At 45.7% G+C, this 12,592-nt stretch overlaps 1 protein-coding gene across 5 annotated transcripts in view; it reads left to right on the top strand.

Annotated features, from left to right (window-relative positions):
* Positions 1–12,592, top strand: part of ctbp2l (C-terminal binding protein 2, like) — a 57,305-nt gene that overhangs the window by 18,011 nt on the left and 26,702 nt on the right. For 3 of the 5 annotated variants that reach the window (XM_061809627.1, XM_061809628.1, XM_061809629.1), the window contains 2 exons: positions 11,063–11,268; positions 11,330–11,814. The exons of 1 other annotated variant lie outside the window; for it this stretch is intronic. In XM_061809627.1, the coding sequence (XP_061665611.1) occupies positions 11,535–11,814 (280 nt within the window). In that variant the 5' untranslated portion in view covers positions 11,063–11,268; positions 11,330–11,534. The remainder of the gene's footprint in view (positions 1–11,062; positions 11,269–11,329; positions 11,815–12,592) is intronic. One more of the 5 variants, XM_061809630.1, reaches the window with a different exon arrangement.

Here is a 12,592-nt window from a genome sequence, read left to right on the forward strand (position 1 = left end):
CACAACGAGGCTTAAATAATGCACCACTGCTTCTTGACCTATAAAAATACTAGTTGCTACTTTCCTACTAATATTTCAAGATTTAAGATCTCGCCATTCTAACCAATATCTAATGAGTATTATGTTCTAATATAATTTCGTCTCACATTCTCTATATTGTTTTTTTTTTAATTGTTTTGACCTATTTGAGCAGAAGGGCCGTAGAAAAAGATGTCTAGAAGACTAATAAACCTCATCAACGCTAAAACACGCCGGCCGCGCCACTCGGCTGTGCCGTTTAATGAAGCCGGTCGGATCCTTCTTGAATTCATGTAACGTTTCCCGTTGCGTCGCTGGAAGTTTCGGCTTCTGTCTTACTCACACTTGTCTGACTGGCGGCGTCGCCGTTGAAAGGTACAAAAGCGGCGAGGAGTGGGCGGCGAGTAGGCGGACAAATGGATTCCGTGTCGACCATCTCTCAAAGATGCCGCCGCTGTGTTTGCTTAAGTCACTTTGTCATTTACACGTTTGATAACACACTGCCTTGATGACTCTTTAATTACATCTGCGGCAAGGGGAAAGCATTTTCTATTTTTTTTTTTTTTTTCCTGTCTTTGTGCTTTCCCAGGCAGATTTTGGCATTATTAAGGAAATTGTGCATTAACCCGAGTCAGCAGTTTTGTCAAACCTCCGCCACCTCCCCCTACCCCGGTATGCCGCAATCTCATCACATTTAGGAGAGAGGGGATGGTGGGGAAAAAAAAATTAATTGGAGGGGTGCGATAGTTAGGACAGAAGCCCAGGGTGCGAGATAAATCAGATGTCCTTTTGGCAGCTTTATAGCGCTGGAGAGAGAGAGAGAGAGAGCGAGAGAGAGGGGGGAGAAGTGGTTAACTTTAATGGTGGGCGATAGAAATGTTGGGTTGCTCTACTCCCCCACACCCACAATCAGATCAGACCCCTTCAACCGGGCTTGATATACGAAGTTAATTCAGCTAGCTTTGCTCTATAATTCAGGCGCGTTTAATGCGGCGCGCCGTGTCCCGTACCGACCGGCCTCCGCTCTCTGTCAGGTGTTAAACAACGGCCAAACAAGCCGTCCCGTTATCGCGGCCCTCTCGGTCACGTCCTACCCTCGCCACCTCCAGGTCACACCCACAAAGGCGGTCGCCCCTAGGCCCGACCTCCCGGCTGACTTAAGCCTTCTGCTCTTCTAATAAGGAGGGGGAGAAACGCTGGGCTAGGAAAGCGGACGCCGAAGTGGTTCCTGCAAGGGTATTAGGGGACCTGCTCTCCAGTGCACTTGATTTAATCCGGCCCCTCCGTGTGTGGCGAGTGGAGGGCATTTTAGTCTGGGGGCAGATGGATGGATGGATGGATGGGGGCAGGGGGATTGGGGGTGCGGGTCACACCTCCGAAGACATTACAAGTTTTTGCGACCCCACGAGATCCCAGAGATTTCACATGATTTCGCGTTGAACCTACGAAAAGAGTAGACATCCCTTCTTCTTTCACCCGAAAGGTTCTAGCTCATTCCGTTCTTTCTTATTCATCAGGTGAACGTGGGTTGGTTCCATGGTTTGAGTGGAACGTCAGTGACATTTTTACACGGAGTTCGTCATTCACTTCATGAACTGCGTCCTGTTTTATTACGATCACCCGGAGTATTCCGTTTGGATCAAATAAAGAGTCTGAAGCGCCTCAATTTGTCCGACTACCAACACGTTGGCATTTCTCTTCCTCCCGTTCAACGTGACGAGCCTTCGTCTTGTAACTCAAACGCTGCGCTAATTTCCAATCAAGGGGATGTGTGGCTCCCCCCTACAGGCGTCCGTTTGCAATTACAGTTCCGTACAACCTTGAATCTTGAATTTCACAGATAAGCTGGGCGGGGGTCTTTTTCCATGCCTACCTGCGGAAAAATGTACTTGAATATTTTTGTTGGCGGCAGTAAACTGTTCGATTCCATCTGACAAATTTAACCTCAGTATTTACGTTTCATTGTCAGTGGGATTGCATAGTTTAATTCAGAGTGTTGTAAAAAAAATAGGCATGTTCTGCATCAGGTAATCATAATGTTTTTGCAGTCTTTGGATGCCTTAATAAAAGTATAAAAACTTCAGTTGAATTTTGTCAGTTTGAACGTGAGTCGTGTTGGTGGAAACGCACTGTTCAGGTCAGAGGTTTTTGCACAGCGCTCCGTGTGAGCCAGGTAGAGGTGAGTGGGAGTCCAACTACAAGAAGGAGGAGGTCATGTTTGTCGGGAACGCCGTAGGAGTGCGCAAGCGACTTGCTGCTGACAAACGCGTTGTACTGTATCAGAGAAAACGGGCTTTGTGACAAAGTTGAAAGGGAGGCCAACTAAGGACGGGCGCTTCGAGCAGCCACGTGAGTTTTGGGAATATTGAGGCGCGTTTGCTGCCTAGAAGGCCTGCAGAGGACCGAGAAACGGTGATTTCATGCTAATTCCAGAAAGCAAGGTTGTTATGGAAGAAGTAAGGAAATGGTCTGGAGCGATTGTTGTGGAACCATTTACGAGTATTGTAACTCAGGCCTGCCTAGTTTTCTACCTGAATGGGGGCATGTGGACAAAAGCAGTACATACAGTCAATGTTCCGGGGAGATTCCGACGCTGGAATGAGAATCAGAATCAGCTTTAATGGCCGAGTACGTAACTACACGCAAGGTATTTGTCTCCGGCTTGCTGCGGAGCCGTTCACAAGTCCAGCAATTGTGGGCTCAGAATGGATCCCTGATGCAGTCCCACCTCCACCTTAAATTCTTCTGACACACCTATGGCACATCTGAGCGCTGTTCTGCTGTCCTCATAAATATCCTGTACTATTCTAACATATTTCTCCGCCACACCAGACTTGCGCATGCAGTACCACAGTTCCTCTCTTGGTACTCTGTGAAGTAGGCTTTCTTTAGGTCTACAAAGACACAATGTAGCTCCTTCTGACCTTCTCCGGTACTCTTTCTAGGCATGAAAACCATACTGTTGCTCGCAGATACTTCCTTCTGTCCTGAGTCTAGCCTCCACTACTCTTTCCCATAACTTCATTGTGTGGCTCCTCATCTTTATTCCTCTCTAGTTTCCACAGCTCTGAACATCGCGTTTATTCTCAAAAATGGGGACTAGCACAGTTTTCCTCCATTCGTCTGGCATCTTCTCTCCCGCTAGTGTTCAATTGAATAAGTTGGTCAAAAACTCCACAGCCACCTCTCAAAATTGCTCCCATACCTCCACTGGTATCCACTTAAAATTAATATATTTGGAATTAATACAAAAAATAATTTGAAGACCACGTTTTATCAGCTACTTTCTTATGTTTTAGTTTTTGCCGCTGTATCGTTTCAATCTAACTATTGAGATACTTTATGCAGGTATGGATGGGGGATATTAAAGTCAGAGTTCTGGTATCGTTACAGTAGTACGTGAAGGGTTTCTTCGTTTGCTAACATAAGCATCACACCTTGTTCAAACCGCTGCATCACGCTTTGATGCCAACTAGTCTCAAATTGCAATACGTGTCGAGGGTCAGTTCCACTAATTAATTGTTGACCCGACATTCCTCTAAAGCCTCGTTTCACCTCATCCTCTGCAAGGCCCACATCAAGTAAAGTGCTAGTAACGAGCCACTTGTGTAAAAAGCGAATACATTTTCGTACTAATACCCGCGGCTCCGCGGAAATGCCATATCAGCTAAAACACACGGCAGAAATGATGTTGGGTTTTTGGGCGATGGAGTGGGGGGCGGTGGACTGAATTTGTTTCAGAAAATTGAGAAAATGATCACTTAGGAAACAGAACACGCTCCCCGTTTGGATGCTGGGGTTGTGGGCGCACCGGATTCAATCTGAGGTTCGAGCCGTCTTTATCACCGCAGCTGCCAACGCGGCGCCGCTGCGAAATAATTCAAGCAGTGCAGTTTGAGAAGCGCGCGGGTTTGATCCCTGTTCCAAGGTGATGAATAGCTGTTTTTATTCTTTTGTTGCCCATCAGCACTTTTTTTTTTCCCCCACTCGGCAGTTAATCCGCCAGGCCGAGTGCACTCTGGCGGTCATTTTTCACTTGTAACTGTAACACCTGCATCCAAGTCCCCTCAAGTGGCATCTGTAAACGAAAATGAAAGCTAGCTGGGCGCAGTGTTCTTCGATGGAACAGACCATTAGCGATAGCGGGAGGTGTCAAGTGTTAAAAGGATTGTCACGTCTGTCCGGATAAGATGGCTCATTGGCATGATTTACGACAGGCTTTCTGCTTGGATGGCCTCGGGAAATTGACTACAACTGCCGTCACGGTAACGCCAACATTGTCATTTAATCTTTTCCTGCCTTTTTCACGGCTTGCTGCCCTGGGTGTATGGTACCAATGCAGGAGGACTCGGGTGCTTCAAGCTGAGCCGGAAGTTTGACATCTTCTGATGTAGCATCAGAGGTTTTGCTGTACGTGAGAAAATTAGCGATCAATTAATAAGATAATGAAATCGAGGTAGAGTCGTAGAGGGTTGGTGGACTTCAGGAAGACGTGTTCTTAGGAGAACGGGGACGCAGATGACTGTAAACGGCCTCTGCAAATCAGCCACAGATGTGCTAACCATTCTTCCGCAATGCCGCCCCACGGAATCAGTTCCACACAATTTATAGAATTCTTAACGATCAAGTAATGACTCGAGGACTGGGGATCCTGCAAAATCTTGCTATCGGAGCCCTAACAGAAGACCTGGACTTTTTCTGCCTGTGCCCGGTTAAAAAGGGGGATGATTAGAGGTGTAATATGCAATATCTACAACTCCTCCGGTTTTATATGTCAGACAAAGTGAAAGAAGAATTAAGTGTCAGGCGTAAAACTCCACATCTCGACCTCTCCATTTCCCTTACTTAGAGATATATTTTCCCTCCCGTGACAGCCCCGATACGATCTTGGCTGAACTGTTCCATCTGCACAGAACGGCAACACTGCCAAAGGGCGGAAAAAAAACGCTGCGCCAACCCGCTCCTGGCAATCATCTTTTAGCGTTGGAGCACTTTGGATTGGTGGCGGAAGGGCTAGTCGTCCTCAAGAGAGCTGTGCTACATTTAGCGAAAAAAGGAGCACGTCTTTGCGTAGGGGGGGAAAAAAAAAAAGCCTGCTGAGACTCCACACCATTTATCTCCCAGTTGCAAGGTTGGGCCAGGATTAATTGAGTGAGCAGTGCAAACGTGCGGGTTAGCGCTGGTGACTGGAAGTCGAACCTGAGACGATCGGACCATGTGGTAGAGGGAGGACAAAGATGAGAAATGAGGGGGAGGCAGCCTTGTGTTTTTCAGCCCATTGTCATCGGTAGGGGTTGCATTCAAAAAACTGTGTCACTGGATTAGGGTACAGCTAAAATGAAAACGACGTTTAAAGGCAAAGTTCCAGTTCAAGCTGAGAAAGTCTAGTAGCAAACGTTTAATCACCCGTCTCCGTAGAAAGCCTTTGACGCACTTGTTGCTTGCACACATGGATCACATTTTGGGGGGAATAAAACCCCCCCCCTGAAATCAACTGATAAAACTGAAATCTGGGGCTGGTACTAGTGTGGCTGAGTGACCTAAAGCCCTCAATTAAGGCTCTAGTCTCTCAAGAGGTAGAGGTTGAAATCCCGCACCTGCCGGTTCCTACTGTACAGCTGAAGATGGGAGTGTTCAAACCTCTCTAAAGCAGCCTAGCACCCAGTCAGTGTGGATACGTTTGATAGCACAACTTGACTTGACTGTACATGCTTGTTGCTATTGTCTATAATTTATCTATGTCAGCAGTTTCTTTGAACCCCCTTTTGCCACGTGACCACATGTCCTTTTGCTAGTGCGTAAACTCCTTCACGGGATGCATTTGGTAATCTCATATCCCTTTAACGCTGTTTCCGAGTTTTATGACAGCGATGTTCAGCCCTGGGAATTTCCGACATGCGAGATTCAAGTCCAAGCAACGGCTTCCTGGAACAAATTGTCTTTGTCGGTTCAATGACCGGCCGCGTTTGGCCAAAGGTTACGAACTTTCCGTGTTAATCTAACGGGCAAATTACGGGAGGAAAACCCAACCTTTTGAACAAACTGGTATTATCCTTTTAACCATTCCTGGCTGCGCGAGTCCTCATCTGTGGTTTCCACGCCGGTTCACCGCTTGTACTCTGGACTCTATCAGCACATTGTTTGGATTGGCCCAATCCCAATGCATAACCCGTGTACAGCAGCACAGACCGTACCAACAATGTCGCTGACAGTTTGTGGGTACATTCCAGGGGGGGGGGGGGGTGGATTGTTAGGTGTAGAGTGGAAGCGCCTCAATTTCTGGAGAGGGAATCATTTCCTGGAAGGATGCAAAGCCAACGGAGTTGGGGGCTGAGTTGAGACCGGGGATCCAGGCTGAACTTGGTGTCTCGCTGTCGGGGTAGAGGGTAGCGCCGCTCCTTCCCTGTACTCACCAGGTTGGCACGCTGCAGGCTTTTTTTTTTTCCTGTTCTGGGATTTTGTTTCCATTTTGTTTGTTTTGTTTCCCCCCCGCTCCGGCTTCTGCTGTGCGCAGATAACCTCGGCCGCCGGAACTTCGCGAGCGTATTGATTGGATGTGAATAGCGCTCCGTGGAACACGGTATCTTTCTTAAATGCAATGATCGTTCCTGATGGTGCAAGTTCTGCAAGTGGGAAGCATTATTTTGGCACGGCTAATTATAATTGCGTCAAGCTGTTACCTTCCCACGCATATCACGGACCTCATTCGGAGCATGGAAATCACACTTTACGGCGCCCGGGGGAGGAGGGGGGACAAGGAGCCGGGCATGTAAAAAGTAGCGGATATTAATAGACGAGCTGAGCTGGTGTTGCCTGGTGACCACACCTTCCTGTTTTCTCTTTGTTTTGGCACGGCGCTGAGAGATTTACCTCTGGAGAAAGTCCAGTATCTGGACTTTGTTCAAACTGTGCTTGGACCACGAGGTTGCCTGCTCGAAAGTGAGACTTTCAGGTCCCGTCAGGTCGAGGCCAAAACTTTCAGGTGTTGCGACCAAGATTTTATGACGCCAAGACTAAGAAATCAAGACCGGTTCAAGACTTTTGTGCGGTTGACACCAAGTCAAAACAGAGACTTTAAGAACCAAATGACAAAAATCAAGATTTTAGGGAGCTGAGCTAAAGGGTGGGAGTTGGGTTGAGAGTAGACCAATTTAAGACTGATAATGTTATGCTCCGGACAGCTAAGACCAAGACTTTCAGGGGTTGAGAGCAAGTTTAGTCCAAGTTTTAAAGAAGCACAGACTCAGTCTAGCTCCAAACAAAAGTTTCAAGATCAAGGTGTTTTTTTTTTTTTTTTTTTTTCTCTTCTTATTTGCAATGTTCTCATTTTCGGGCATCCGACTGAGACACATTTGATCCGCTGTTGTGCTTTTAAGGAGGCCGGCGTCGGCGTCTCTGCAAAGGCCTGCTGAGCTTTTCAACAAACTCCGCCGCACATCGTCGGATTACTGCAATATTTGCTGCACCTCAAATTTTCCCTGCCGTCCTTCTTCGCCGTAAGGAAACTGCTGAGTGTTTATCTGGCGTCATCTTTTCAATCTGTTCTTTACATTTTCTTTATGGCGCATCATGAGAAAGTTTGGAGTCGATCTAGAAAATATTTTGTGTTGAGGTGAAAATGATTTTACTAAAAATAAACAGCTGTCCGGTACCGTTTAAAAAAAAAAAAAATCCTTGAATTCTCCCTCCCGATCACCCTCAGTCATGCTTTCCCTCAAAAACTCTGCCGTCACTCGGGCATCGGGTGGAGTAAATCGCAGCCTTGCGACATTCGACTGTGACACCCGTGGAGACGTGTTGCTATTGGTGCATGCGCACGAGTGTCATTTCCGTCACCTTCCTTCCCGAGATTTATTGGTGGGAACCTCCCGACTCCCAACCGACACCCCCCACCATGGCTTAATGTTGCCTCATTAATTGTGGCCAATTAACTGCGGATGCTTTTGAGGGTGAAATTGATGAGTCCTACGAACGACTTTCTTTGGCGTTCTGCCTCTCGCAGCAACCGAGCGTCGGGCTCGCGCCGGCGGCCGTGACCTTTTGAATAATTCACTCGCATCCGCGGAGGCCCGCCGAGCGTACGCTCACTTGGACGGTTTGTCTTTGGAACAGGACTAGTCCAGGTTCATTCGGATCGGTCGGTGTTTGCGTCTCGGTTGGAAGATGAATGGCACAAACAGAAGTGGGTCAAGTTTTTTTTTTTTTTTGGATTCAATTGATAAACTCGATGAACCGCCTCGTCTTGGGTTCTTTGCATTTTTACGTTATAGCCCAAATCCTCTAAGCGCAGTTCACTAGAACTCCGTTAAAGAAACCCAAGCAACAACGGCGATCAATCTCTTGTCACGTATGCGTCTGCCGCTACTACATTGATCGACTAATGAGGGCTGCTAAGTGTTTCAGATGGAGGCTAATTGATAGCAGCCCCTTCTTCGCTCTGGGAACGATCGGGGACGACCGTGGTGGCCGATCGTCCGGCATCTCGGACTCGCATGTTTCAAACGTGTCAGCCTCTTTCGGCCAAATGTTTTTGCGTTGATGATCCTGCGACCGGCAAGTCGTTTAATGGTTCTGTAATATCCTTAACATCGAGGGGCTCGGACCACCGACAATTGAACCGCAAACAGCACTCAGTTAATGCACCACAAGCGACGACGGCGATTGATCACCTGTCAAGTGCCGCGAAATCCATTCAGCGACTAATCAGGCCGCTAAGCGTTTCAGCCGGTGGCTAATTGAAACCACGGCCTCGCTTCCGAATCCCCTGCAGACGGACGACTGGGGTGGCCACTCAACCCATGGTTTTATTTTTAGACATTTCATACCGTTCACCGACCATTTACGGCCAAACGTTCAAGAATTTGCCAACCTGCTGCTTCAAAGCGTTCCGACGGTGCGGAAAATTGTTCTGAAAGGTTCGCTGCATTGTTCCAAATTATTATGCATCTGATTTTTTTTTTTTTTTTTTTTTTTTTCCCCCCAGATTTTCCTAAATAGTTGATACAAAGTGATAATTGCAGTAATTTTCAGGTCATCAACCATAAGAATTGAATGCAAATATTTTTGAACAATCAAAAACGGTTCCAAATGATTATGCACGGCATTCGACGAGTTTGAAATTTTTAAAGAACTGAAAATAATCATTCATCCAATCGGTCATATTTACTAAACTTAAATCTATTTCAATCAAAAGTAAATGAAGTTACATCTACGAAATATTCTCCCCCCCCCTTTTTTTTTTTTTTTCATATCAGCTTTGGTCATTTTTGGCCACCGTCTTTTGAAAACAAATAAATATTAAAGCCCCCCTCACCCTTCGTGGAGGGGCCTTCACCACCGAGGGAGGTGCAGTATGTACGATTACACACAATAACCGTGTCGCTTACTCGAAAAGTTGTGAGGATTATGAACCAGCATTTGGCTCCCTTCTCTTCTTGAGCGTGTTTCTTTTCCGCTGTAAACAATTTGATGGTTCCGTTTTTGGACTACTTCCCTTCACAGAGGACTTTAAAGACCTCAGGCAAGGATTCCCCCCCCCCCCCCCCCCCCCCCCCGTTGTTTTATTTGTGTAGCTCGCTTGCATGCTTACATCAGACAAAAACGTTTGTGTAGTCAGCGGGAGGAAGGCTGCCTCTGGTACCGAACGAGCAGTTTTTTTAGCGCAACAATTAATCCTTTTTGTGTGTTTATTTTTTTTTTTTCGCTGCACTTGCAGTGTGTACTTGTGCCAGCGAGAAGATAAAAAAAACCCCATCTTGTCTCGCTCTTTGGGTCTCTCTCGATCAACAACAGCAGCACATTTGTGCGGCACTGGCTGCGATGCGCGCCGGCGATTAGCAAATAAGATGCGTTTTCACTCTCCGGGAATTCCTGTTTAAAGTCGTTAAAGGGGAAAAGAAAAGGGCATTGATTCCTTCTCGATGGACTTTGACTCTGTGGGTTGCTTACAAGTACCCTCTACTGGGCTCAAAGTGTTGTTACATGGCCCTCTTTCTTTCAGGCCGTGTGTACTTTTGGGATTAACCACGTCCAGCGCAATATGTATCGGATTTTTCCCTCTCGGTGCCCGTCCAATCCTACCCGCTCTCCGTAATGAATGCGTGACTTTGACCGATTGCCATCGTGGTCACGCGGACGTTCGTGACGCGAAAACAAAAGCACAAATATGCTAGGAATCCATCCATCCATTTTCTTTGCCCCTTATCCTCACAAGGGTCGCGGCGCAGCACTGGAGCTTATCCCAGCTGTCAACGGGCAGGAGGCGGGGTACACCCTGAACTGGTCGCCAGCCAATCGCAGGGCACATCGAGACAAACAGCCGCACTCACAATCACACCTAGGGGCAATTTAGAGTGTCCAATTAATGTTGCATGTTTTTGGGGATGTGGGAGGAAACCGGAGTGCCCACGCAGGGATGGGGAGAACATGCAAACTCCACACACGCGAGGCCGGGATCGAACCCGGGTCCTCAGAACTGTGAGCCCAAGGCTTTCCAGCAGATCCACTGTGTCTATACGAGGAATATTAGAGGAAAAACGCTTAAGTAATACCAGAAAGTTTTAGCGGGGGAAACAAAAAATATCCAGCGAGAAAAGGTATCCACATTTAAAAGAAATACATATGTAAAAAAAAAAAAATGTCAAAGAAAACAATTCTTGGAAAGAAAAAATACTATTGTAAAAAAGAAATCATTTTTAATATGCAAAAATATTAGAAATAATATATTAGATATAACCCAAAATAGACAAAATCCCCAAAATAGTACAACAAATATTAAAATAACAATAATAATTATAACAATATTTAAAAGACAAAAATATCAAAAATTTTATTTTATTTTTTTTAAAATACACAAATATTCTTTTTTTTTTTTTTCCACCTCCAAACGACTTGAATTTGTTGACAAAAGCCAATGAATGGATGGCTTGCCGATATTGTGTAAATGAAGACAAAATGAATTGCACGACTTATTTCCCCTCATAGTTGGTCTCAAGAAGTACAATACGTATTTTTTTTTTTGTTTTGTTTTGTTTTTCTGCTTCAGGTGTATGTGCCGAGGCGTTATGCCCCGGGGAGCAGTGCCGACAGTGCACTAGAGGCGCCTGAACCTTGTCGGTGGTCATAAACCCTAATCGCCCCCCTCCCTCCCCCCCGCCGCCGCCCGCTGACCGAGACGTCCTTTTTCGGAGGCCATGTCCCTCACCGACAAACACAAAGTCAAGAGGCAGCGGCTTGACCGGATCTGCGAAGGTAAGCGTCCGCGGGCTAGCGATCACGCCGTTGGTGACTCGGCTTTTCCGTCTCCCCGTAGGGATCGCGGCGCACGTCGTATCTCGGTACCCCAGCGAAAACGCCGCAGGTTTCGGAAATGTCTCCAACTCTAGCTGGCGAATACTTAAGTTGGCAACTCTGGCCTTCCCCAAATTCTCACGGAATACAAAAGAACAAAAACAAAGTTGTCCCAGCGATTGCACGTCGCCTGACGATAACGCTGCCACGGTGACAATCTCGACACAATGAGAAGACAAACACAGAGCAAGGCGCTGACCACGTATTGTCTCTGGCGTAAGGCGAAAAATCCTCTGCGGCGTGACGCGTCCCGGTCCCGGTCCCGGTCCAGGTCGGCACCGTTGGCGGGCGGACGGAGAGCAGATGAAGGAGCGACAGACGCGCTTCTCTTTCGCAAAGCAAAATGGCCGGCGCCGAAGGGAGCTTCTTCTTTTCCTTTGCACGGCTTCCCTATCTCCTTGGGCAAAATAGGAAAGTCTCTTTTAGCTTTTTTGGAAAATCCCAAAAGTAAGTGTTGGGAACTTTTTACCCCAAGTTACACTTAAATAAATACAACCACAAAATACACTAAGGATGGGGCATCAGGAAGTCACTTCAATGTTACACAATATCAGCAAAGCTTACATGATATGGAGAATAGAAAAATATTACAAAATAATGCACTAATACTTGAAGAAAAAATGCAATTATTACAGTAAAAGTATTAAATATTAGAACTGCAAACATTACACTTAAATTTTACAGGAAAAATACAAAAACTATTAGACAAATATATTGCGGTACATACTTCTAGTACAGAATAAAAAAAATAATACAAGTGCAATATAAAACTAAAATATCAGGGGAAAAAAAACAGAATATTAGGTCATTTATATTTTTGCCCAATATTTTTGTTTTTGTAATACACCAAAACTACATGAAATCTGACAAGAAAAATGCACGTGTTATTGAAGAATACAACAATTTTACAATACATTTTTAAATATATCAAATTAATCCAAAATATTTTACAAATCAATTCATGAAACATACAAAAAAATCTCTTATTAAAAACAATCCCAAAATATTCCTCAAAATAATAAACCAAAATTCAAAAATTAGAGAAACTTTTTGGGGGACAAAGACATTCCCTATTACTTAATTCTTATTACGATTAACTTGTTAAAAATGTATTTATTGTTAACTATCCTGTACAATAAGTGTTTAAAAAAAAAAAAAAAAAAAAGGTATCATTGGTCTGTTTTCCCACCGCTGGGGCTGGGACGTCGACGATTAGCTTCCTGCG

The sequence above is a fragment of the Syngnathoides biaculeatus genome, chromosome 22 (assembly GCF_019802595.1).
Source record: "Syngnathoides biaculeatus isolate LvHL_M chromosome 22, ASM1980259v1, whole genome shotgun sequence".
NCBI lineage: Eukaryota > Metazoa > Chordata > Actinopteri > Syngnathiformes > Syngnathidae > Syngnathoides > Syngnathoides biaculeatus.